The sequence below is a fragment of the Muscardinus avellanarius genome, assembly GCF_963383645.1.
Source record: "Muscardinus avellanarius genome assembly, chromosome: 7".
Taxonomy (NCBI): Eukaryota; Metazoa; Chordata; class Mammalia; order Rodentia; family Gliridae; genus Muscardinus; species Muscardinus avellanarius.
Genome location: NC_137793.1, coordinates 12,419,375 through 12,447,307, shown reverse-complemented (window position 1 = coordinate 12,447,307; position 27,933 = coordinate 12,419,375). Strand labels below are relative to the sequence as shown.

Here is a 27,933-nt window from a genome sequence, read left to right as displayed (position 1 = left end):
ATTTGTGTCTAGAAGAACGAGCTGTCTGCAGGACACCGCACCCTGCTCACGCACACAATAAATGTCAACGCGGATTCTGACCCTGAGTCTCAGAGGCGGCGGTGGGCAAGAGCGGGCAGTCCAAGTTCTCCACTGTAACAAAGGGGTCCTCTGTTCCTGGGGCATCCAGAGTGAATTGGTATCTGTGGACATGTTCTGTTGTATAAAAAATACCTTTTTGAAAGCTTCAGAAGAGAACAGAACGGGACTGCTTGAACTATCCAAGTTGGCAAAGGCGAAAGTGCGCTCTGTAGGATGCTGAGATAAATACACGGATGCATGTCGGGTAAAGAACCTCACCGAAGCCTGGTGTGGTGGCACGTGCCTGTAAATTCAGTACTTGGGAGGCTGAGGCAGGAGGATCTCATCAGGTTCAAGGCCAGCATTGGCAACTTAGCGGGACTCTTTAGCAACTTACTGAGACCCTGTTTCAAAATAAAAAATAAGCCGGGCATGGTGGTGTGTGCTTGTAATCCCAGCATTCGGGAGGCTGACACAGGAGGATCGTGGTTCGCAGACAGCCTCAGCTACTTAGTGAGGCCTTTCACAACTTAGTGAGAGCCTGTTTTAAAATAAAGAATAAAAAGTAGGGCAGGAAGTGTAGCTCGGAGATCAAATGCCCCTGGGTTCCATCCCCAGAAAACAAAATAGGGCTTGGGGTGTAGCTTAGAGATAAAATGCCTTTGAAAATTGAAATGATACTTTAGGTAGTTTATTTCTTTGAAATTTATTTTTTGTTGCATTTTTCTTTATACCCACATAGATTATCTTATTGTCATATTTTATCTTAATAAAAAGTTTTAAAATAGCTAATTATATATATAATAGATAAATGTTTTCTGTTTTAAAAATTATGAATATATTCTCTCAATATATCCTTAACCCTAGAACCTGCCTTTAGTGTTAACTATTTTTTTTGTGCATAACCTTCTAGTTTTTTTTTAGTGTCTATGTATTTCCATATATATATATATATATATTCATAAAAAGAGAAGATTTGGGACTTTTCTTTTCTTAGTGGTACTGGGGGTGGAACCCAGGTGATTTTCTCCTCCAGGCTATACTCCCAGACCTATTTTATACTTTATTTGGAAACAGGGTCTCACTAAGTTGCTGAGAGCCTCACTATGTAGCTGAGGCTGGCTTCGAACCTGTGCGCTCCTCCTGTCTCAGCCTCCCAAGCATGGGGATTACAAGTGTGCGCTACCATGACCGGCTTGATTTTTTGTATTTTTGTGTAGCCTTTCATACAATACTCTGAAAATTGCTTTTTTACCCCTTTAAACTTATTAAGGGTTTTCTTAATGAGCACAGATCTAATTTGTACTAACTACTGGATCATAGTCCATTACTTGGGTTATCAGAGTATATTTCTTTACTTGCCTGTGGATGGATTTAGGTTTTTCCCAATTAAAATAGTATTAAAAAAAAAAAAACCAGCCTCACTGAGCTAAAAAATTTACATACTATAAAATTCCTTTTTTTTTTTTTTTTGCAGTATTAGGGATTGAGCCCAGTAGCATTCTACCACTGAGCAACCACCCCCAGCTCTTTTTATTTCTTATTTTGAGACGTGTCTCACTGATTGCTGAGGCCGGCCTGAAGCCTTTGATCCGCTTGTCTCAGCCTCCTAAGTACTGGGATTAGAGGCTGCACCACCAGGCCCGGCTAAATTCACCCTTTTCAAGTGCGCAACTCCGTGCACACTAACATATTCACAGAGCTGTGCCTCACCGTGGCCATTTAATTCTAGAACGCTTTCATCATCCTGAAAGAAATCACTAGAGCCATTAGCAGTGGCTCCCGTTCCCCCTGGTCGCAGCCTGTCGGCTCCTGTCTACTTGCAGTCCCCGGGCACACAGAGTTACTTGCCTGTTCTGGAAGTTTTTCTGTTAGCGGAATCATACACCATGTGGCCTCTTGGGTTTGGCTTCTTTCCCTGAGCGTGTCTTATTCCAGGTTCATCTGTGTTGGGGCTCGCATCCCTACAGTCGCCCCTCAATTTCTGTGGGGCCTGCCTCCTCGGTCCAAATGAAGACCAAAAACATTTGGAAAAAATTACCGAACACACGCAGGCATCTCCTCTTGTTATCCCCTAAAGATCCAGTGTAACAACCATTTCCTTCGCAGTCTAGAGGTGACTGAGCGTGCACGAGAGGACTGTGGGGGTTATATGCAGATACTATGCTATTTCTACAAGGGACCTGGGGCTCTGCAGACCTGGTGTCTGTAGTTGGCTGTAGCAGGTATGGGGGCCCTCGGGCCAATCTCACATAGATACTGAGCGACAACAGAACTTTATTATAAAAGTTTTCTTTGGAGCCTGGCATGCTGGTACGTGCTTGCAATCCCAGCATTTGGGAGGCGGAGACAGGAGGATTGCGCTGGTTCGAGGCCAGCCTTAGCTGCTTAGTGAGGCCCTCTGCAACTCAGTGAGACCCTGTTTCAAAAATAAAGAATAAAAAATAGGGCTGGGGCTGTAGCTTGGAGGTAGAATGCCCCTGGGTTCCATCCTCAGTACAGAAAAAAAAAAAAAAAAAAGAAAAAAGAAAAAAGTTTTCTTTGCCAAAGAATATTCCATTGTATAGAGATATGTTACGTTTTCCATATCCTTTATGTAGCTGAAGAACGTTTCTGTTATTTGGTTATTTTTGACCTTTATGAATGATGCTACTACAAACCTTTGTGTACAAGTTTTTTCATGAGTAAATATATATATATTTGCATGAATATATATGTATGGATGTAATATATATATAAATTAGTAATATATCTATATATATCTATATCTATATATATTAGTACTGGGGATGGAACTCAGGGGCATTCTACCTCCAAGCTACACCTATTTTTCATTTTTTATTTTTAAACAGGGCCTCACTAAGTATTAGCTGAGACTGTCCGCAAACTGTGATCCTCCAGTCTCAGCCTCCCAAATGCTGGGGATTACAAGTGTGCACTACCACGCCTGGCTAAAGCATATCTTTTTAATTTTCTGGACTATATCCCAAGATATATGCTGCATCAAAAGGCAGCTCCATTGAACTTTTCAAGGACCTTCCCAACTATTTCCAGTGGCTGCATTATTTTACACACACACACACACACACACACACACACACACACACACACACACCGTTTTCAACGAGCCTCTGATAACTGGATCTTTTCGTTTCCCTCTCCTTCTCCAAGTAAAAACCTGAACCAGCAGCCCCCAAGTTTAACATGTATTCCAGATCATGGTGGGAGAAGATGGGGGATGGTGGAGTGTTTCACCGCTGGCGGAGGGACCTTGGACTATTGACTAACGAAAGGGTCCATTTCCTCCTAAGTAACTTGAAACTCTTAGCATTGCATCTTAAAATGCCCTTTCCTTCTAGAACACTGCCTGGCGCCTGGAGCAGTGAGGTCTCTTAGGAAGTTTCACTCTGGCTGGGCACCATGACCTTGGGAGAGCTGGGCCGGTGAGGAGAGCCCATCCCTAAGCAGAGCCCCGAGGTTCCCCTGCACCATCGTGGACCCGGCTTTCTGGGCATCTCGGAAGACATGGCAGAGGTTCCCTTTGCTTTCAGGAGAGGCTGTTGGCAGCACATAACTTATTTAGGGCCTCACAAGCAGCTTGCCCAGTGAAAGCTAATTTAATTAGGGTCTTATTAGTTGTTATAACTACTTTCTAATGAAGCCCTGTTACATGCAGCTTCGCAGATGCCAAGCAATTGTATTAACTGTTGGCGAATGACCCATTAGTGTTTGATATCATTCCATCGGGGCATCGTTCACACCTATGGGGAGATGCAGATGCCTGTAGATCACAATTTTTTTTCTCTTCAAAGCCCGTGGCAGCCTTGAAGGCATATGTTCCTTTCTTATTTCATTTCTCCTTCTTCTGAGAGTCCCTGGTCTCCGACTCTGGTGACAGGGTGTTTCAGGGCACGAGGAAGGCTCCCTCTGTGGGGAAACCTCTCCCCACGGTCCTCCACATCGCCCAGCATTCCCATCAGTCATTACCCCACGGCTGCAAAATTCGGAGAACTAGAGGCCCAAGGCTGAAACGCAAATGTTATTTTGGAGGCAAACGCAGAAACCATTATTATGAATTAACACCTCCCTGAGGATTTAGCTCATCATATCAGCTAATTGGTCAATAAGCGGCACTTCCAGAGAAATAGTCCAGGCTGGAGTAGTTGGTAGCTGTTGATATGCAGAGAAGAGCGGAAGAAAACCAACAGTTAATTAGTCTCTACTGTGCTCCGGGGACCGGGGCTGGAGATGTCCACATTTGTTATCGCGTTTAATTCTTAGAACAATCTTGATCTGAATGTATTATGATAACTGGCGTATGCAGGAGACATGGGGGCTCAGAAAGGTTGTGTCAGCGGCAGAGTGACACAGCTCGCAGAAGGGAAGGGTTAGTTAGGAAAGCATCGTAGTAGAGGCAGCCTTGGTCTCGAGAAGGCAGAATCAGGACCTAGAGGTTGATCAGCGGGATTACCTCCAGGGGAGGCTCAGGGTAAGTGACAGAGGAACACTGAATTTTTTTTGGGGGGGGTCATATTGGGAGTGGAACCCAGGGGCTTTTCCACCTCCAGGTTAGACTCCCAGACCTATTTTATACTTTATTTGGAAACAGGGTCTCACTAAGTAGCTGAGAGCCTCACTAAGTAGCTGAGGCTGGCTTCGAACCTGTGCGATCCTCCTGTCTCAGCCTCCCAAGAACTGCATTGAATTTTTTTTTTTTTTTTTTTTTTTGGTGGTACTGGGGTTCCTGGAAGCACTTCTACCTCCGGGCTACACTCCCAGACCAATTTTTTGTTCCAGGACAGCCTCAGCAAGTAGTGAGACTCTCATCAACCTCATGAGACCCTGTTTCCAAATCAAAATAAAATAGGGTTGGGGGTGTATCTCTGAGGTAGGGTGCTACTGAGTTTTTTAATCCTCAGTGCGCGCGCGCGCGCGCACACACACACACACACACACACACACACACACACAGAGTGTCAAGCTCCTGACATAAAGGACGCTCCCATCAGCAGTGACTGCTCCATTCTGAGCTGTTCTACCTGAAGGCTGAGCAAGACCTAGAGCACCCAGGCTGCATGCTACGCTTGTTTGCGTTCCCTTTATGATACCAGGGATTGAACTCAGAGGCTCTCTGCCACTGAGCCACACCCTCAGCTATTTATTTATTTATTTATTTATTTATTTATTTATTTATTTCTGTGGTACTGGGAATTGAACCCAGGGGCATTCTATCTCCGAACTATATCCTCATCCCTATTTTAAACATTTTTATTCTGAAACATTATCTTCCTAGGTTGATGAGTCTCACTACTTGCTGAGGCTGTCCTCGAACCTGTGATCCTCCTGTCTCAGCCTCCCAAGTACTGGGATTATAAACATGAGCCACCATGCTTGGTTATACTTTTTGTTTTGGGACATAGCCTCACGAAGTTGCTTAGGTTGGCCTTTAGTTTGTTAGCCTCTGGAATAGCTAGGTTTACAGGTATGCGCCACCATGCCCCACATTGCACCCCTGGTTTTCTTTTTTTTTTTTTTTTGGATGGAACCCAGAGGCATTCTACCTCTGACCTACACCCTCATCCTTTTTTATTTTTATTTTAATTATGTTTTTTTGCGGTACTGAGGATGGAACCTAGGGACATTCTACCTCCAAGATACACCCCCAGCCCTATTTCCTTCCTTCCTTCCTTCCTTCCTTCCTTCCTTCCTTCCTTCCTTCCTTCCTTCCTTCCTCTTTCTTCTTTCTTCCTTCCTCCTCTTTCTTTCTTTCTTTCTTTCTTTCTTTCTTTCTTTCTTTCTTTCTTTCTTTCTTTCTTTTTCTTTCTTCTTTTTTCTCTTTCTCTCTGAACTAGGGCTGTCTTCAGACTGCGATCCTCCTGTCTCAGCCTCCCAAATACTGGGATTACAAGCATAAGCCACCATGCCTGCCTGGCTCAATTTTTTTTTTAAATTTTTTTATTTGAAATAGGGTCTCACTACGTTGTGGAGGGCCTCACTAAATTGCTAAGGCTGGCCATGAACCTGTGATCTTCCAGTCTCAGCCTCCCAGCACCACACCTTCAGTTTTCTGATTCAGTTGTTCTGGGCTGGAACCCAGGATCTGCCGACTCTGTCAAGAGCCCATGAGACACTTGAAGCGCCTGAGAAGACCACTATGGCGGCTGCTTTCAGACCCGCGTGGGCAGCGGCTCTGATTCCGGGCAGTCACAGCAGGACCTTCTGAGTCCACCTTAGCCCCGCAGGAAGCAAAGTGTATCTCCGCCCTCTCTCCTTTCCCCATTTTTTACCCAGCTCTGTGGTTTCTTGAGTCCTTGAGAGCCAATCTGGTGAGCAGGGGCCAAAAGTGTCCACTTAATTAAGGTGCCTTAGTTACTGACATCGCCACGACAGTCCCCGGGCTTATTTAGGTTGAAGGAATATTTGTGGTTTAAGTGAACCAATTTTGTGGCTGCGAGTGCTGCTACAATTTGTTTTCTAAGGAGAGCAAAGAAGAGTCAGTCTCCAAGGAAAAGCTTCCAATTAATCTATTATCCCCAAAATTTACATTTTTACTAAGTTTATTGTTATTTTGTAGTTCTGGGAATTTAACCCAGGGGCATTCTACTTCTGAGCCACATCCCCAGACCTATTTGATTTTTTATTCTTTTTTTTTTTTTTTTTTTTTTGCAGTCTGGGGATGGAACCCAGGGACATTCTACCTCCAGGCTATACCCCCAGCCCAATTTTTTTATTCTTTATTTTGAAACAGGGTCTCACTGAGTTGCAGAGGGCCTCACTAGGTAGCCGAGGCTGTCTGTACACCTGTGATCATCCTGTCTCGGCCTCCCTAGGACTGGGATGACAAGCGGGCGCCACCCGGCTATGGTTGAAAAATGTAGCCAAGGCCACAGGCCTTGGGAAGGAGCCGTAACAGAATGTGGATGTAGAATTACGAACCCAGAAACTCAGCACTGCCCACCGTGCTCCTGGCTTCCAGAGGACACTGGAGGACGTTAGAGAGGACAGGTATCAGAGTAGACAGACCTGGGAGAGGTAACAGTAGAAGGGGCCACCATTTCATTGTACATTTTCTTTTTTTTCCTCGCAGCACTGGGGATTGAACTTAGGGGTGCTCTATCTCTGAGCCACAACCCAAGCCCCGTTTTATTTTTAAATTGAAACAAGGTCTCACTAAGTTGCCCAAGTGACCTTGAGCCTACGATCCTCCTGTCTCAGCCTCTCAAGTACTGGGATTACTGGTGTGGGCTACCATGCCTGTTATTTCTTAAAAAATGATGTCCACGTGCAGCATGGTGGTGCACTCCTGTAATCTCAGTGCATGGGAAGCTGAGACAGGAGGATCGCAGGTTCAAAACCAGCCTCGGCAACTTAGACTCTCAGCGACCTAGAAAGACCCTGTTTCTTCACCATCCTCTTCCTCCTCCTCCTCATCATCATATGTCTCCCATATTAAGCTACATGTCAACATTAGTCAAATCTGTGTGGGGATAATATGGGTGTCTCAAGTTATTTTTTGCATTTTGGGGATGACTAAAAATATTTCATAATTAATTATCATAATTCCAAAAAGAGAGAAAAATGCCCAGAAATACATTTTTTTTTTTTTTGGTGGTACTGGGGATGGAACCCAGGGGCCTTCTACCTCCGGGCTATACTCCTAGACCTATTTTATATTTTTTATTTGGAAACAGGGTCTCTTATGCCAGCGTGGCTGGCTTCGAACCTGCGCGATCCTCCTGTCTCTGCCTCCCAAGCGCGGGGATTACAAGCGTGCGCCACCACGCCCAGCTCCTCTGATACATTTTAAGCAGAATCCCATCACATCCAGCCCTTTAATAAACCTTACTTAGGTTTTTAATTTTTTGTGTTTGTAATGGGAATTCCTCAATGAGAAAGAATCTCTTTAGTTTCCTCATTCATAAGATTTGCTGCAATCACCATAACGGTAACAGGTCCATACTGGATCTCTTCCCCACGTGGACCCTGCATTAAAGGATGTGTGTACCTTCCCGACTGATGTTTAGAAACTTATTTTTTTTTATGAAAAAAAATTTTTTTGTGGTTACTGGGGATTGAACCCAGGGGCATTCTACCTCTGAGCTATACCCCAGCCCTACTTTTTATTTTTTATTTGGAAACAGGGTCTCACTAAGTTGCAGAGGGCCTCACTAAGTAGCTGAGGCTGGCCGTGAACCCACCATCCTCCTGTCTCAGCCTCCTAAGGACTGGGTTTACAAGCGTGCGCCACCATGCCCAGCTCCTCTGATACATTTTAAGCAGAATCCCATCACATCCAGCCCTTTAATAAACCTTACTTAGGTTTTTAATTTTTTGTGTTTGTAATGGGAATTCCTCAATGAGAAAGAATCTCTTTAGTTTCCTCATTCATAAGATTTGCTGCAATCACCATAACGGTAACAGGTCCATACTGGATCTCTTCCCCACGTGGACCCTGCATTAAAGGATGTGTGTACCTTCCCGACTGATGTTTAGAAACTTATTTTTTTTTATGAAAAAAAATTTTTTTGTGGTTACTGGGGATTGAACCCAGGGGCATTCTACCTCTGAGCTATACCCCAGCCCTACTTTTTATTTTTTATTTGGAAACAGGGTCTCACTAAGTTGCAGAGGGCCTCACTAAGTAGCTGAGGCTGGCCGTGAACCCACCATCCTCCTGTCTCAGCCTCCTAAGGACTGGGTTTACAAGCGTGCGCCACCACGCCCGGCTAGGGATTTATTTACTAGTGTTTGGCACCCGGCTGAGTTCCTCACTTGCTCCTCAATGCAGTTCCTCGAGGTCCATGATTCAGTTGCATTTTGCAGATGCATTAACTGAGGCTTAGCGAGAGAGGAGCGCCAGGGCTCAGCCATGTGGTCTGATCTCAAGGTCACTCTTCTCTCTAGTTCCCCAAGCTGCCACTGCGATAGGAGTCAGGAAGAGCTGACAGGGGTGTCTCAGAGGAGGGACAGCACAGCCCCTCTAACTGGACGAGGGGAGGGATGGCATCGAGATACAGGTGACAGGAATGGCTTTCCCCACCGGGTTCTTAGCATCCCTGATGAGCCAGGGCCCCTGGCTGAGGAGCGTTTCTGGATCCCCAACCTGTGGCAGTGGGTCAAAGTTCACCCTGTCCCTGCCTGGTTCTATCTGCAGGCTCTAACACCTCTACATTTAGTACAGTCTGAAAATAACCCAGCTTCTCTACCCAGATCAGCAGTTCAAGGTCAGGATTGAATTACCGCCCCTGACCTGCCAGGGCCATGTGCTTCCCTGGATAGGGCCCTCTCCACAGCAGATCTGCTCAGCGGCCCCACTCCCTTCTCCCCAAGTGGTACTCAAGTGAGTTTTTGATTTGCGAGGCTAGCATCTTCCAGGGCCAATGTGAATGTTGCAACTCAAAAGCGATGCCTGTATCATGCCCTGGTCTAAATATAGACCCGTGTACCAGCCCCCCCGGGTGGGGCTGGGTTGGCTAAGAAGCAGAGGAGTCCTTACTGATGAACTCACCCGCTGATTGTTTTCCTGAAAAGGGGGAAGGTGTGGCGGTTAACAGCATTTTCTTCTTTTTCTTCTTTTTTTTTGTTTTGTTATGTTTTTGAACTGGGACATTAGTCTGAAGCCTGGATCACTGATATGGACCATGGTGGGCCTGGCTGCTGCCGGAAGATCAAATCCGTTTACACACCGTGGGTGGCTGCTTTTTGTTCTCAGATCCAGGGTAAAATATACACATCTCCACCTCCTCTGGTCCTCCTGATGGACAGGGCGTTGCACTACAAGAGGGCAGCTAGCTGGACCTGAACCCTGGGAAGCCGACACCAGATTAGCCAGAAGGATTTGAAGCTTTCAAGCCATCTTATCACCTGGAAGGAGGGAGGAGGAAGGGTAGAGGGAGGTGTCACCTAGATTCCTCAAACTTCTGGGGTCCCAGGCAGTGAGGAGGTACCAGTATAAGCAGCTGTTTCTTTAGGGTTTCTGGAACTCGCAGTGAGAGTGTAAATTGCCACACCCTTTCCAGAGGGCGATTTGCTAATACATGTCTGAGGCCTTTCCCATGAATCTGCTTTTGAGCTGACTGACCATTCAAAGTGGATTTAAGGATATTCAAAGGGAAGACAGGTATACAGAATAGGAAAGAAAAAAAAAAAAAGTCCATATCCAGCTGGGCATGGTGGCGCACGCTTATAATCCCAGTATTTAGGAGGCTGAGACAGTAGGGTCACAGGTTCAAGGCTAGCCTCAGCTACTTGGTAAGGGAGATCCTCCACAATTTAGAGAGACCCTGTTTCAAAAGAATGAAGATTAGGACTGGGGGTGTAGCTCAGAGGTAGAATGCCCTTGGGTTCAATCCTCAATACCACACACACGCACATAAAAGTCTATATCGGAATGTTCATTACATAAATGCAAAAAGCCATAGAGAGAAAATTGAAAAGTCTGTTTTGCCTCGTTCATACAAATTTCACCTATTAAGATGGTAAAGATCAAGAAGTTGGATACCACACTTCTGGTGAATTATACCACACTGGTATAATTCCTAGGGAGGACGGTTTGGCTTCTTTCCCCCTCCCCCATTTGAGGATGCAGAGGGTGCCGTCTACGAGGAACGGGACGTCATACATGCTGGGGTCTCGACCGCGGACTTCCCAGCTTCCATGACTCTGAGCAATAAATTTCTGTTTGTATATCGCTTGGTCTGAGGTATTTTGTTACGGCAGCACAAACAGACTGAAACGAGTGGAGTGACGGAGACTGACTTTTCCTTTTTATACCTTGCTGTTATATATAAAGTCTTTTTTAACTACAGAAAGATAATTCTGCTTGTTTTGAAAAGAATTTTAAAAAATTGCCGGGCGTGGTGGCGCACGCTTGTAATCCTGCGCTTGGGAGGCTGAGACAGGAGGATCGCACAGGTTCGAAGCCAGCCTCAGCAGCTTAGTGAGGCTCTCAGCAACTTAGTGAGACCCTGTTTCCAAATAAAGTATAAAATAGGTCTGGGAGTATAGCCCGGAGGTAGAAGGCCCCTGGGTTCCACCCTCAGTACCACACACACACACACACACACACACACACACACACACACAAATTTCACAACCAATCTGACAGTGTGTTTTTGACAGGAGTGAGCAGGGCTGTAGAAGGGCAAAAGAAGGGGCCAAAGTAATTTCTACGTGTTCTAGGGTGATAATTAGAACACCAGTAAAATTAGATTAAAAATGATGAAAGGCAACAATTTTTTCTTTTTTCTGGCTGTTGATGGGTTTTCTCCTCCTCCCCTCCCTTTTTCTCTTCCTCCTCCTCCTCCTCCTCCTCCTCCTCCTCCTCCTCCTCCTCCTCCTCCTCCTCCTCCTCCTCCACATCCTCTTCCTCCTTCATTTCCTCCTCCTCTTCCTCCATATCCTCTTCCTCCTGTACATCTTCCTCCTTCTCCCCTCCTCCTCCTCCCCCTCCTCCTTCTCCTCCACATCTTCCTCCTCCTCCATATCCTCCTCCTCTTTCTCCACATCCTCCTCTTCCTCCTTTTTTTTTTTGGTACTGAGGATGGAACCCAGGAGCATTCTACCTCTGAGCTACAACCCCAGCCCTCTTTTATTCTTTTATTTGTTTATTTTTGCTATACTGGGAATTGAACCCAGGGGCATTCTACCTCTGAGCTACAACTCCAGACCTTCGTTTTATTCTTTATTTTGAAATGAAGTCTCACTAAGTTGCAGAGGGCCTCACTAAGTAGCTGAGGTTGGCCTTGAGCCTCCGATCCTCCTGTCTCAGCCTCCCGAGTACTGGGGATTACAATCATGCACCACCACACTCTGATGTTTTTCTTCTTAAATCATAAAATAGTGTAATAGTCCCCACGCTATTAAAACCTAATTTGCTTTCTATTACATTTTCTTAACTTAATGTTGTTAATCACAGAGTATTTGCTCATTGTGACATGCGAAATAAGAAAGAATATTAAAAAAGTTAATAATCTACCCCTGCTTACTCCACCCTACCCCTCAAAGTGACCAAGACAGCTTCTCAAAATAAGCTTATTATTTGACGACCCGCCTCTGTCTTATGTAAAATCATAGATCTGTAGAGACAGATCTAACCTCTTTAACATCAGTTTACTTTTTCTTATATTTTAAATTCTTCAATAATCAGGTTAAAAATGAAAATATTTCTTGTCCCTACCGTTCTGCTTCCAGGAATTGATCTTGAATATGTGGGCGTAGACACGACGTACATAGGTGCGTGTGTGCGTATGTATAAGAGTACTCATTGCGACCTGTAGCATCAGAAGATCCCAAAGAAATATCAGTTTGGAAAGTGGTGAGTAAAATGGGACATCCCATAAAATGGGTTCCTCTGCAGCCATCGAAAGACAGAGTAGGGACTCTATGCATTCTGAGATAGAAATATATCTAAAATATGCTGCCAAGGGAAAAATGAAGTGTTTATCAAGTAATAGCATCAGTAAAAATAAACAGAGTGAAAGCTCACACACATTCCAAATGCATACACACTCAAATGTATTTGAGTATTGGAATATTTTTTTTTTTTGCGGGTCTGGGGATGGAACCCAGGGGCATTTGACCTCCGAGCTACAGCCCCTGCCCTATTCTTTATTCTTTATTTTGAAACTGGGTCTCACTGAGTTGCAGAGGGCCTCACTAAGTAGCTGAGGCTGTCCGTGAACCGCGATCCTCCAGGTCTCAGCCTCCCGAATGCTGGGATTACAAGCGTGCGCCACCAGGCCCGGCTAGATGGAGTATGTTTTGAAGCGGACGCAAATAAGCTGGCAACTGTCTCCTGTGGGGAAGGCTGCTGAGTGGATGTGAGCCTGGGGTCTGGAGATGGCAGAACTTTTTCACTATTCTCTTTTCTTCTTTCTGACCGAATAAACCTCTGTGCGCCATTTTGAAATAGACGCGTTGATTAAAACAGTTAATACAAGGAACCATGCAAACTGTTGTGAATGCCCGATTGCAGAATCCAAGTTCCTTGGTGACCTAAGACACCAATGGTGTCCTATTTTGTAAAGACTAGAAAACCCTACTTTCATGCCGGGCGTGGTGGCCCACGCTTGTAATCCCCGCGCTTGGGAGGCGGAGACAGGAGGATCGCGCAGGTTCGAAGCCAGCGCGCTGGCTTAAGAGACCCTGTTTCCAAATTAAAAAAATAGGTCTGGGAGTGTAGGCCGGAGGTAGAAGGGCTTCCAGGAACCCCAGTACCACCAAAACAAACAAACAAAAGAACAAACAAACAAACAAACAAACCCCCCCTACATTCTAAAGCAACGTTCTTCTTATTTTGAGTTAGGGGGTCCATGAACTTGTATGAGAAAAAAACATACTTTTAAGAACAAAACTAACCTTTGGCTGAAAGTTTGCATTTTTGCATTTCTTTCTATAAGAATGCAGGCAACAGTCCACAGTCGAATCAGTGGGATTTGTCACCAGCAGAAATCAGATTTATAATATCACGTCTCATTCGTCGCAGATATCTTGAAATATTTCCACTTGTCGCCACTTCAAAATTATAGTAGTTATTTATTTGACTTGCTGCTAGATCTTATTTATTTAATAGGTTAAGGAGGACATTTGTTTTAGTCCACAATAAATTTGCTTTTCAACATAATAATAATTGCATTTCAGATTAATTGGTTTGCTCTGTAATCCCCTGTTTCTGGTGCTGCACACGCCCCCGCTGTGAGAAGGGGCTCTCTGCTGGCTGACGTGGTCCAGGAGTCGTTGTGTTACAGACGTATTCTGAAGGGCTGTAGATGATGGCCCAGGAAGCCGGGTGAAGGGACTCTGTCGCTTTCTCTCGGTGCAGGAGCAGCTAGTGGCCTGAATATACGAACTGGGTATGTAAGTTTTTGCTGTTGCTCCAGTTGGTGGATTTGCTCCTCCTGACCAGCTGCCTCCTCCCTGGACCTCCGCCCAGTCCAGTGCTGGTGGCGTGAGCCCTGGGCCGGTGCCTGCGAGTGACAGTGAGCTCTGCTGCCCTTAGTCCCATTTTAGCCTCCTCCTGGGGCTTGGCCAGGGTGCTCAGCTCAGCCGCTAAGCCAGGCACATCAGCTTGGCAGCAAAGTTTTTTTGGTACTGGAATTGTTTTTTTTTTTTTTTGGTGGTACTGGGGTTCCTGTTTTATATTGTTATTTGGAAACAGGGTCTCGTAAGCCAGCGAGGCCGTCTTCGAACCTGCACTGATCCTCCTGTCTGGTACTGGAATTGAACCTAGGGACATTCTACCTCTGAGCTACACTCCTAGCCCTTTTTATTTTTTTGTTTGTGCACAGGGTCTTGCTAGGTTGCTGAGGCTGGCCTCCAACCTGAGATCTCCTTTCTCAGCCTCCCAAGTACAGGCATGCACCACCACACCCTGAGCTGCAAACTCTATTAAAAAGAAAAAAAGAATTTCAAAAAGCACGCAGAGCCACGCCTCCAAATCATCACAGCAAACAAGAAAGCTTGGGGCAGGGGTTGGAGCAAGGTGCTGTGTGTGGGCAGGTACTCCACTGAAAAGTTCAGCGGGGGCCTGTGAAGAACAGTCCACATGCATCTGCTAGAACATTCTGTCTCTGAACATTTTGGCCGGAGCTGCTTTTCTGGTACGACTGTTATAGCCCAGTGTGTGTGTTCACAGCAGAGCGGGGCACGGGAGTGTCCAAAGGGGGCTCAGATGTGCTGCTGGTGGGCGTGGCCCAGAGTGTTGGCAGATCACAAGGCTGCCAGCAAGGACGAACTCTGCACAGTCATGCCGTCATGCCAGGACATGGTGGTGATGGATGGGGCGGCCCTCCCCAACGCCATCCCAGCCTTACAAGTGCTGAAAGCACAGCTCGCCCCCCCCCCCCACCAAGCCCCATTCCAGCCAGATATCCAGCTTACAGTTCACCCGGCGCAAAGGTCCATCCATTCTTTCCCTCTCTTTCTCATCTACTAAGTATCTAGGACCAGTCAGCTGTAGATTCAGATCCCAGCTCAACCTTCCGCCCATGTAATCGAGGCCAGTGAGCGACAGGAAGAATATTTTTAGAAATTTCTAGAGGAGAAGCCGGGCGTGGTGGCGCATGTTTGTAATCCCCATGTTTGGGAGGCTGAGACAGGAGGATCACACAGGTTCGAAGCCAGCCTCAGCTACTTAGTGAGGCTCTCAGCAACTTAGTGAGACCCTGTTTCCAAATAAAATATAGAATAGGTCTAGGAGTATAGCCCAGAGGTAGAAAAGCCCCTGGGTTCCATCCCCAGTACCACCACCACCACCACCAAAAAAAAAAAAAAAAAAAAAAAAAAAAAAGAAAAAGAAAAGAAATTTCTAGAGGAGAAACTTGAGTGGAGCCAGGGAGGTGGTGGTCTAGGGGAAGGGAAGGGGAAAGAGTGAGGATCTATGAAGGAATCAGTACCACCGGCTTTATGTGCATATGTGAGCATACCAGTGTCAATCCCGTACCCTGTGTGGGGAGGTGGGTGGGGAGGGAGCCGGGGGAAGGCCCGCCAAGTGCTGTGTGCACTATGTCACTAGCAACGTCATTTACCTTAGGATGGGAGACAGAATGTACCAGTAAAAGTAAATAAACATTTTGGGGGGCTCACTGAGTGCTGTATGCATCTGTCACTCTGATGTATTATTACAATGCACCAGTAAAGACCAATCAAGCCAACATTTACAGAAACTCCTGGTTCCCACCGATCGCACGCACAGCCATTGCCTTCTTCCCTGTCCGCCCTCTGTGAAGTCTCCCTCTGGACTTTGAGCTGCTGGGGCTGGTTTCTGGCTCCTGTCTCAGAGACTGACATGGAACTGGAATACTGGATATTCCTCATGTAAATACGCTTACTCTGGGTTTTAAAATAGGGACCCACCTCTACTGTCGAAACCGATATTTTTGAGACCAGGAAGGGATCATTATAATAACCATGAGCTGGGCATGGTGGTACATGCCTGTAATCCCTGTACTTGGGAGGCTGAGACAGGAGATCACAGGTTTGGGGACAGTTCTGACAATTTAGCAAGGCCACTCAATGAGACCCTGTTTCAAAATAAAAAAAAACGAAATAGAGTTGGACGTGTAGCTTGGAGATAAAATGGCCCTGGGTTCAATCCCCTGTAGAACACACACACACACACACACACACACACACACACGCACACACGCACACATGCACACACACACACCCACCACCACAAAAACTAAACAAAATAAAATAAAACCATGCTTTTATAATAGGCACAAAGGAGACCGCCTGGGGAAAATGGAGGCGTCTGGTCACCCCATTAGGCAGCAGAGCTTCATTAACTGACACATACACCCAGTGCCTCTTTAGCGCATTAGCAGAGCTGGGCACCTCTACTTTTTCTGGGAGAGAATTTGAGATGAAAGAAATCGAAGGCCGGGGTACAGCTTGTGTAGAGAAGGTACAGCTTGTGTAGACGCACAAGGCCCTGCATTCAATCCCCAGCACCTTCCTCCCCCAAATTCAAGAGAATAAAGTTGCTGTCATGAAAAACCAGATGTTGCTGGCTTGTTTGACGCTTACTTGGAGGCTCCCGTGTCTGTGCGGGGTATGTTTCCCCGAAGGTCTTCATCTGGGCCGCGATCGAGGCACTGGGATGGTTCCCTGCCTTCTTCTGTGAGGATCAAGTCTGATCGTATCTCTTCCAACCAGGTCTGGTTGAATGAGGAAAATCTCCTCAATAAAGTGGGCAAAGTACTAATGCCCGTCCAGTGGGCCGCGGGCGGGCCCAGGGATGGACGGAGTCTGGCTCACTCCCACGGGTCACGGCTGCCATTGCTCTTTTTACTAAGACTCTACTTGGCGCCTGTCTTTGGGCACAGAGGACAAGAAAAGGGTTAGCACCTGGGCCTTCCCCCCTCTAGGGGTTCGCGGCCTGGTGGCACTGCTACTCCTGTGCTTCTCTGTCCTAGCCTGTGGACGATGTGATGTGACATGCACCAGAAACCAGGCATAAAGGGAGGGACTGCTGCCCAGGGAAGGGGCGGAGCCAGGAAGGCTTCCTGGGGGAGGTGTCAACAGAACTGTGTATGGTCCTGTGTGGGCAGGATTGGGATATTCAGAAGCTCTGGGAAGAGCACAGGGGTCTTGAAAAGAGGACACTGAACATGTGCACAGGAGAAGGGAAACGGAAAGGGTCTTTGGGAAATGGCAAATAATTCTATTAGAGCCCAATCTAATTTTTCTGCTGAACTCATGGTGCGGTTCGTTCATTCATTCATTCATTCATTCATTCATTCATTCATTCGGTGTGTGTGAGCAACCGTGATAGGCAGAGATGAAAGCTCTGATCTCTGCTTATAAGACACTTGCAGTTCGTGGGGGAGAAGAAAGATAAACAGTAGACCCGGCAACCACCATCCTGAAGGGTTGGGGCATGCATGAGGGACACCTACTTGGCCTCAGTTACCCCTCTCTTCATGGACACCGCAAAGCCCAGAGAGGGGTCAAGGTGAGCAGACGGTGGGGTTGGAAAGGGAGACCCAGGGGCTACAGGGAACGAGAGCTGCGTCTGTTTCCACCGACTCGCTTCGCTCTGCTGTGGGGCGAATGTAGCCAGTGTCCTCCTACCTTCTCGGTAGCTGGAGGTGTAATGGCCACGAGCATCTGGGGACGCGGCTAGAGGATGGGTTAAGATGCTTTTCTTTTTCAGTGGGGTGCTGTCGGGTATGTGTCTGTGGACCGCAGTCTTTCCTGTCTAATAGCCAGGTCATCACTGGCCAGAGCTCCTACGAAGCAGAAGAATGGCTTCTCAAAAATACGCTCACCCACGATGCCACCTCACCCGGCCTTGTAACACCCAGAGGAGGGACCAGGGGCGGATCTGCCATGGGAGTGTCCCGTGGGGCTGGCACCACGTGTAGGGGCTGGTGGCAGTGAATCGAGTCTGAAATGCATGCGGCCGAAACTTGACTGTGAAAGAGAACTGTCAATTTTGTGTCTTTTTCTGAATCTGATAAAAACCTTAAAAGCTGTATGTGACATTACCAGTAATAAGTGTTGAAGCTGAAAAAAATTTCTTCTAAAGTGACCAGCAAGTAGGATGTAGTGGCACACGCTTATAAGTCCAGTACTTGGGGGGCTGAGACAGGAGGATCGCAGGTTTGCGGCTAGCCTCAGCTACTTAGGGAGGCCCTCCGTGACTTAGTGAGACCCTGTTTCAAAATAAAAAATAAAAAATAAAAAAATAGAAATGAGGGTGTAGCTCAGAGGTAGAAGGCCCCCAATACCACACACACAAAAAAGCGACCAATAATAGAAGAAATTGAAACTTTTCCTGCTAGGTTAAAGGTCCAGTTATTTCAATATTATCCTTTCTTTCTTTCTTTTTTTGCAGTACTGAGGATGGAACCCAGGGTCATTCTACCTCCGAAATACACACCCAGCTCTATTTTTCTTATTCTTTATTTTGAAACAGGGTCTCACTGAGTTGCAGAGGGCCTCACCAAGTAGCTGAGGCTGTCTGTGAACCGCGATCCTCCTGTCTCAGCCTCCCGAATGCTGGGATCACAGGCGTGAGCCACCACGTCCGGCTTATTTTAATATTCTTTATGTTCTAACCACAACCTGCTGCCTATCGGTAGCTGAAGGACGGGCAGCCATCTGCCTTTCTTTTCCTTCTTCTCAGAATAGACTCTAGTTTCCCCAGTTCCTTCTCATAGGACTTCAAATTCCTCCAACAACCAACCCATCCAATTATCTGGATTCGAATCCGGATCCGGCCACAGATCAGCTGGGTGGCCTGAGGTTAGTCACTCAGTCTCTCTGAGCTTCCAGTGTTTCCTCGTTTGTAAAATGGGGATGTTAAGGGCACCCGCGTCACAGGAGGAGTGAAGGAGAGGTCACCCAGGACGCAGCCCCCGCGTGCGGCAGCGCGGCGGGCTGGCCCATGCTAAGACCTAATAACTGGCAGCTATTACTATTATTATTATCATCAGACGCAGTCAGGGAGCACAGTGGCTGCAGACACGTCCTGCAGTTGTGGGCGAGAGCAATCTCCCCACGCAGCCGACGGCCATCAGTCATTTTTACGAGCCACACAGAGTCAGGTAAAGCCAGCCTCGCATTCCAGATCTCAATCGGCCCATCTGCGCTGCGGCTGCGGCCACTCGCGAACCTGCTGGCACTTTCGTGGCTGCTTTGCGCCAGGAGGATTGGGTGCCTCAGTGACCAGCCCCCATCTGTCCTATCTGCCAGGTGGAATGTGGATACGCCATCCTTGGGCTCTGGGGTCCTCTCTTTCTTCCTCTCTTCCTTCCTTCCTCCCTCTTTCCCTCCCTCCTTCCCTCCCTTCTTTCCTTCCTTCCTTCCTTCCTGGCACTGGAGATAGAAACCAGGGGTATTCTACCTCCATCCCTTTTTTATTTTTATTATTTTGTGGTACTGGGAATTGAACCCAGAGGCATTCTACCTCGAAGCTACACTGCCGGCCTTTATTTCATTTGAAGCAGGGTCTCACTCAATTGCTGAGGCTGGCCTTGAACCTGAGACCTTCCTGTCTCAGCCTTTCAAGGACTGGCGTTACAAAAGTGAGTCATCACGCCCGGCTAATTTTTTAAATTTTGAAGCAGGGTTTTTGTAAGTTTTTGAGGCTGGCCTCGAACCTGTGATTCTCCTGTCTCAGCCTCCCAAGAACGGGGATTCTAGGCATGTGCCACCATGCGTGGCTTTCCTGGCTCTTATGTTGGGACAGAGCCCATTGCATCCACACCAGGCTGAGGCTAACTCATCACTCCCTTCCTCTCTCCTTTCTTTTTCTTCCTCTCTCTCCCTTTCCTCCTTTTTCCCCCACAAGTATTTATTGTGTCTAGTCACTGTGGTTTCTTGCATAATTATAAGACTTCAGGAAGCCCACAGTAAAATTTCAAAATATCTTTTGAGATTCCTAGGCCTGGCGTGGGGTGAGGGGACGGGTGCCATTCAGGGTGCATGAGATCCTCTAACCTAGTCCGGCATGGTGGTGCACGCTTGTAATCCCAGCATTTGGGAGGCTGAGACAGGAGGATTGTGGTTCGTGGACAGCCTCAGCTACTACTTAGTGAGGCCCTTTACAACTCGGTGAGAACCTGTTTCAAATTAAAAAATAAAAAATAGGGCTGGGGGCATCACTCGGATGTAGAATGCCCCTGGGTTCCATCCTAGTAACACACACACACACACACACACACACACACACACACACACAATCCTCTAAAGCTACTCAGGAGGCTGAGGCAGGAGAATCACAAGTTTGAGGCCAGCCTCAGCACCTTCGAGAGACCCTGCCCCCCAAAAAAATAAACCCTGGAGGTGTGGCTCAGTGGTAGAACACCCCTGGGTCCAATCCCCAGTATCACAAACAAACCAAACCAAACCAAACCAAACTATAAACCAAATCAAACCAAAACTGAAATTCTCAATCCTACAATAAGATAATAGAAAAAACAGGTTTTTGGTGGGGCCCAATAATAATAATAATAATAAATAATAATAATAATAATAATAATTATTATTATTATTATTATTATTATTTTGGTTCTAAGGATTGAACCCAGGGGTATTCTATCTCTGAGCTATATTCTTGGTCCTTTTGATTTTCTATTTTGAAACAGGGTCTTGCTAGGTTGCTGAGGCTGGCCATGAAACCATGATCCTCCTGTCTCAGCCTCCCTAGTACAAATATTACACATGTGAGTCACCAAGCTGGGCAGAATCTAGGCTTTCAAACACAGCCCCCTAGCTGGGCATGGTGGCGCACGCTTGTAATCCCCGCACTTGGAAAGCTGAGACAGGAGGATCACACAGGTTCAAAGGCAGCCTCAGCTACTTAGTGAGGCTCTTGGCAACTTAGTGAGACCCTGTTTCCAAATCAAATATAAAAAAATAGGTCTGGGAGTATAGGTTGGAGGTAGAAAGCCTCTGGGTTCCATCCCAGTACCACAAAATAAAAAATGAAAAATAGGACTAGGGGTGTAGCTCGGAGGTAGAATGCCCCTGGGTTTCATCCCTAGTATCAAAAAACAACAACAACAAAAACAAAAAATAGCCTCTCCCCGTTTCATGGTCGTTTCCTAATTTCTTAGGAGCAGCTGAGTTTGTGTTGCTCACAGCTTCTAGCTTGGGCCTTCGATAGCCTGTCTGAAGCGTGTCCGGTGACTTATTCCCAGCGTGCGTCTTATGAGCCCCACGGAGCTGTCTGATAAAGATCTTGGGAGGAATCCTCTTGTCTGTGTTTAACCGCCGTCTACCTGCCTTCCTCATCACAACAAATGGCACCCAGGGGCTCCATGAAAGACCCAGGGCTACTCTGAACGTGTTTTTCGCTAACTTTCCTAGGCCGTCACTGCCTGGCCCCACGTTCCTGCGTCTGTTGCTTCTCAGCATCTCCACTGTCACCTGCCTGGTCTCGGTCACTCTCGCCTCTCCCGGCTCTGGCAAGGCCTCCTTCCTGCCCAGTGTCCAGTCCAGTCTGTGCTCCAACAGAGGTCTGAGTCATCCTTTTAAAGACATGCTTTGGACTGTTATCTTTTGTCTGCTCCAAAGCCTCCCGTAGTGTTCAATGCACCTAAGAGAAAATCTAAGGTCCTTCCTGTGGCCTAAACGCCCTGCACTGCCTGGCTTCTGCCTACACCTGCAGCTTTGGCTTGGACCTGGGTCCCTCTGTCCTCCAGGTCCTGTTATCTCCCTACCATCGTCCACCTCCAGTCTTTTAGGTGTGACTTACTTTCATTGCGGATAATTAATTTGCTCATCATTTTTTTTTTCCCCAGCAAAAAGCCCCAACACAGTAGCCACTCAATAAATCCATATTTCCTCAGTGACTAGAATGAAGGCATAATTAAAGATGTGGACCTGCGTCTGGAGAAGAAGGGCAAGGTCTTTTCCTTTCTGTCCTTCTGGTTAGGTGACTGACGGAGCGGGAGTGCCCAGACCTGACCGACCCTTAGCACACACAATGCAAAAGGCGTGGAGAAAACGTGGCCCAGAGTTTGACTACGGACAGCCCTGCCTTGACATTTCACGGGCCGCCCATTCTCACGAGTAGGCGGAGGCGTGCAACAGAAGCATCATAAGTAGCTCTTGACCGGGTGGCTCTGGGTTTCCTGGAGAACATTTGCTATGACAGCAGGTTGCTACCAGAGAGCAGAAAAGGCCAGCCATCTCCTAGGTGCAGAGAAACAGGTATGGCCTGTTCTGACAGGCCAGGACTCAACTCTTGGCCCTACCACTTACTGGTCTGGTGACCTTGGGCAAGAATCTAGCCTCACTAACCTTCGGTATATTCGTTTGTGAAGAGGGAGCAGCTTCTCCCCCCTCCATACTGGGTAGCTCTGGGAGGATTAATGACATCTGGTATAATAGTGTATGTTCAATAATCACATGCCTATGTAGGCGGGAACTGTACTTGTTTTGAGTTCAACAGCCCAGTGCACGGTCTAGCACATAGTAGGTGCTTTAGGAAGTACTGATTAAGGATCCAATAAATGGCCAAATGTATTTGACCTCCGTAAGATTTCCCTCACCCAGGAAAGATTCTAGGTGTGTCACCCCCATTCCCAACCAAGGACTCAAACTCAAATTGCTATTTTATTTTATTTTTTTTGGTACTGGGGTTCCTGGAAGCTCTTCTACCTCCGGGCTACACTCCCAGACCTATTTTTACATTTTTATTTGGAAACAGGGTCTCCTAAGCCAGCGCGCGCGGCTGGCTTCGAACCTGCGCGATCCTCCTGTCTCTGCCTCCCAAGCGCGGGGATGACAAGCGCGCGCCACCACGCCCGGCTCAAATTGCTGTTTTTGAGCTAGAGAATCGGCATGTATGTTTGTGGGAGCAGTTCCTTTCTGAATCATCTCTGAGACCCTCATCCTCCCTTGTGGTCGCGAGGGCTGGAGATCCATCAGCCCCCGTCTGAATGAGAGGGCCGGAGACCCAGGTCCACAAGAGAGGGATTCCGTTTCTAGAGCGAGCACAACTGTTTCTTTGAAATTGACCTTCATTTATTTGGAGGGGGAAAGCATTCAGTTCGAGAGCAGTTTCCTGGTGCCTTTCAGCATTTTAAAAGACACAAGAAAGATCTGGAGCGAAGGCAAGGTTCCAGTGTTTTCTAAACAACTCCCTGAGCCCAGCCACTAGCCGACTGCCCGGCACTTCCTGCTTCCCGTTCACGCACCCCCACACCGCGATGCGCACCCCTCAAGAGCCCAGCTGCTTCTGCAGATGCTGCCAGGCCTTCCCCTGGCGGGTGGGAGGTGGTCTTGACTATAACAGCACGCAGCTGGAGAGTCTCTGGGACACCTCGCGCATGGCAATGGAGTGGAAATACTGCTATATTCTATCCCACAGATTTCCTGACACTCCCTGGCCTGATTCCAGGGGCCAAATAAAGAGGCCCTTGTTTGATGGAGTCCATCCCTGTTCCTGAGTGAGGGAGCATTGGTCCCTGGTCCAACTTGGTCTCAGGCCACCGGGAAAGGCTGGGGTGGAGGAGAGGAGGGTGTTACAGGTGGGGCCGGTACAGCAGGAGTTGAGAGGCCCTGCTGTGCAGGCAGCCCAGCCCTGTTCTCAAAAATAAAAATAAGGGAGGAAGGTAAACAAATGGGGTCCCTCTGCAGGCTGCCGCAGGGGGCAGGGAGGGCATGGCTGTGTTCTCTCCTCCCCAAAAGGAATCTGAACCCTTCTCTCCTATGGAGAAAACAAACATAGCAATGGAAATGTCATGCCATCAGGCACCTGAAAGCCTAGCACCAAACAGAAGTTCTCCCACCCCTACCTGCGCTGCTCTGTTTGTCCAGCCTCGTCTTCCCCCAGATCTGCTTTCACCCCCTTAGGCATGAAAAGTCCCCCACTCTGCTGAAAAATTTAGAATTTGGAAGATTCCAAAGGAGCTATTGTTCTACAGCGCTGCGCTACCTGTGTTTGGGTGTTATTTTAACTCAGAGGGAGGAGAAACCCACATCTCCATCTTGCCGAGATAGCCTTCCTCCATTATGAAGAGAACAGTAACAATGTACCTTCTGAGCTGGAGCTGTGGAGAAGCACCGGGAGGCCACCAAGAGCCAAGGTTGGAAGCCCATAATCCTCACCTCACCTGTCCGGTTTCCAAAGAAGAAGGATGTGGATGGACTAGATTCAGGATGGCGCATGAGAAGGTCTCCAGGAGAGATGACACGGGTGTTCAGAAGGCTTTTGTTACCAGGAGAGGGGAAGCCAGCTCAGAGACCATCAGCGAGCAAGCAAGTCTCACTCCCTATGGTATGGAAAGCAAGGGCCTGAGATGCTAGGGCCAGGTCTCAGGAAAGCACCACAAAGACCAGTGGGGATAAAGTGAGTGGCAACAGCGGTCTGAAGACCTGAAGCAGGACCCAGAGAAAAGCCACCGAGTGCCGGGGGAAAGACCTAAGCTTTGCTGCCTTTGAAACCTTGGGATCCAGGATGCTGGATTCTCAAGAAAACTGAGGGATGCTCTGGCCAGGGATTCGCAGAAGCCGCTCCATGGACCACCTCTTCAGACCCACCTGGGGGGAGGGGTTGATTAAGCATGCAGATTCCTGAGATCCATCTGACTTACTGAATCAGAGCCTCTGTGGCGTGGGTGCAGGAGGCCACATTTTTATCAAGTTTCACAGGTGGTTCTGACACTTATTACTAAGTTCGATACACCTCGATCTAGTGCAACAAGATGCCCACATAGGAAAATTGGAACCCAAAGAAGAAAATCAACAAGTCTAGGGTCATGGAGCTAATTGGTGGCAAAGCTGAGAACTCTCTGGCTTCTGGTCTCCAGAGCCGCACTGTTTTCCATTTCAACCTGCTGGAAGGCCCCTACCTGTTTGGAGTCATGCTCCTTGTGTCTTAAAGCCAAAGCCTGCATGTTTGATCATCTCTGCAACCTACTAGGACCTCTTCCTTCTTGAGCATGCTCTGGTCACAGCCTCTGCAGGCTGGAGAACAGAGAAAGACCCAGTTCCCTACTGAGCCTTTAGTAACAGACACACTGTTGGCAAATGAGTAATGTGGGCTTAGGTTTTTAGTACTAATAGCTAACTTTCACTGAGCTTTTAGCATGTACCAGATTCTGTATGAAGTCTTTTTCATGCATGAGTGTGGAATCCATGGAGCAAAGAGGAATTAACCCCATTTTGCAGATGAAGAAACTGAGGTTCACACAGGAGTGGCTGTTTGCCCAAGGTCCAGTGGCTACTAAGAGATCAGATCGACGTTATGTACCACCATGACTTTTTTAATAGCCTGACGCAGTGTGAATATCACTCACGGTTAACAAGCCTGTGAAAAGACCCTGAGACCTTGGGAAAGAGAAACAGGTTTCCTTGCAGAGGATGTAATGGCTCCTGGGCTAGAGCTCTGACCCCTTTCCACCTAATACTTGTCATTGAAACGATCTCCCAAGGCATTAGCCTGCAAGCCTGCCTCAGGAAAGACGATATAAAGAGTACGTTAAGCAGCTTTCCCTTCTCTTCTTCTTATTTAAACAACGAGAACTCCTCATCCCAGTTTGCTTTCTTTCCATTCACTGTTTTCTCTTGAAAGCACGGTGACGTCGGATTGGAGCCGAGCGTTCCGTTACGTCTAGTTCTGAGACCTGGCGGGATTTGCAGGTGTGTGTGGTCCGTGGCATGCGGCAGCTGCCACTCTGACATCACAGCACATGACTGTGCCGTGATCACCTCCTCCCATTCACTTCCTGCTTCCCAGGGATGGGAGGAAAAAAAAAAATCAAAGCCGACCGGAGAAGGGACAAGGGTTTCCCGAGCCGTGTGGACAGCATGTCATAGTGCCTTCCTTTAGGCTGACCTCCCAACCAGACCTTGGCTTCTTCCTTAGAAGAAATCAGGCAGCTTTTTGGACAATCCAATTAGTAGGACTGATACAAAATAAGATGGACACATTTTTATGATAGGGGAAGGGTGCATGAAATTTCATCTCGCTAGGGTTTGGTGTCTTGCGGATGAAGGCATGGGTCAGGTATGATTTAACTCTGGACCTTCCATACATCGCCAGCGTTAGGAAGATTTTGGAGTGGAAACTGGGAATATGTGAGCCTCTAGTCATGTTTTCTATCAGCTCTCAAGCTTCAGAGAACTTAAGGCTATGTGGCTGCAGAATGCTCTTATTAACTGGGAACGAAGGTAGTACATTAAGAGGAGAGAGGGTGGTGCGGGAGGAGGGGCAGACCGCAGCCTCTGCAAAGCTCTTGAGAAACGTGGTCTCTGCCAGAGCCCTGCAAATGCTGAATGAACGCTGCCTCTCTGCGTACGAGCTTTCTCCCTGCTTCCCGATGCTGCGCCTGCAGTAACTACAAACTATTTTCTATGCCGCATTAGTGACGCTGCCTTAGCCGACGCCTCGTTACTACTGAAATAACGCTGGTGTGATGTTCGAGCCCAGTGTCCTTTTAAATTATTAAGGCAAGGCTGCCGAGTGAGTCACCCCGCATCCCAGATTTCCCTTCCGTGCTTCTATTTCAAGTGCCTAGTACCTTAGCGCGTCCCACTAACACCTGAGCTGGTCCTCAGCCAGCTCCTCAATCTGCAAAGCCTTTGCAGAACAGACATTATTATTCATTCTCCACACACACACAGCTTGCATTAAAAAAAAAATAAGGCAGCAAAACCCATGTATAAACTTCAGAGTAAGCTCATCAGGCAACCCAAGCTCTGAGAATGTCCAGTTCCCCTCTGCCAATTCCCCAACTTACCAAGCGGGAGAGCGATGAAAAAGGGAAGCCAACACAAGATAAACATCCCGACCACAATGCCCAAGGTCTTGGCAGCTTTCTTTTCCCTGGAGAACTTAAAAAGTTTGACAGCTATGGAACTCCTGGGGTTGTGGCCCTTCGCCTTGGTGCTGCTGAGGGTGTCCTCGTGAAAGTTCCTGGAGTGAATCCTCAGGGTCAGCTCCTTGGAGTTGGACATCTCCTTCATGACGCCCGCCTCCAGGTTCTTGGTGGTCCTCTTGGCCACCACGTAGACACGGCAGTACATGACCAGAATGACCGCCAGAGGGATGTAGAAGGAGCCCAGGGAGGAGAAGAGGGCGTAGAAGGGTTCTTCGGTGACCCCGCACTGCTTGTCATCGTTGGGCGCCGGCTCCTTCCAGCCTAGGAGAGGCCCGATGGAGATGACCGTGGACAACACCCAGACGCTTAGGAGCGCCAAGATGGCCTTCCTCCGGGTCACCAGCGTGGGGTACTGCAGGGAGTAGCGCACCCCAATGTAGCGGTCGATGGAGATGGCGCACAGGCTCAGGATGGAGGCCGTGCAGCACAGGACGTCCACAGCTGCCCAGATGTCGCAGAAGATGCGCCCCAGCACCCAGTAGCCTAGGACCTCCAGGGCAGCCGAGAAGGGCAGGACCGTGAAGCTCAACAGCAGGTCTGCGATGGCCAGGTTGACGATGAAGTAGTTGGTGGGCGTCCGCAGGTGCCGGTTGCAGGCCACAGACAAGATGACTAGGATGTTGCCCACGATGGCAAAGAGGATGAAGGCGCCCAGCACCAGGCCCACAGAGATGGCCCTGGTGACGTCCAGCTGGGGCAGTGTGGAGTTGCTGGAGGTCTGGTTGGGGCCACTGAAGTTGGCATTTTTCAACTCTCCCCACGGGGCAGGTGCTGATGTGTTGTGGCCGGTGTCCAGGTCGGGATTCATTTTAGAGTCCGCCCTCCATAGCCAGGGACGTGATTGCGCTCGGAAGGGCTGCGGCGGAGGCTGCTCGGCTGCCCTAAAACTTTGCTTCCTCCGTGGTCTTCTCTCCGGAGGCGCCCTCCCGGCGACAAGTCATCTCCCCCGGGCAGCCCAGCCCGGCAGCACGTCTCACGCCTGCACCCAGCCGCTCGCTCTCGCCTGTCAGAGGGAGGAGGAGGAGGAGAG

General features: G+C 48.0%; 1 protein-coding gene across 1 annotated transcript in view; it reads right to left on the bottom strand.

The window, feature by feature from the left end:
• Window positions 1–27,711, bottom strand: part of ADRA1B (adrenoceptor alpha 1B) — a gene marked incomplete at both ends in the record, with an annotated part of 58,289 nt that extends 30,578 nt beyond the window's left edge. Inside the window, one exon of the mRNA XM_080698626.1 lies at window positions 26,763–27,711. Coding sequence (XP_080554752.1) covers window positions 26,763–27,711 — 949 coding nt within the window. The remainder of the gene's footprint in view (window positions 1–26,762) is intronic.
• Window positions 27,712–27,933: the final 222 nt, after the last annotated feature.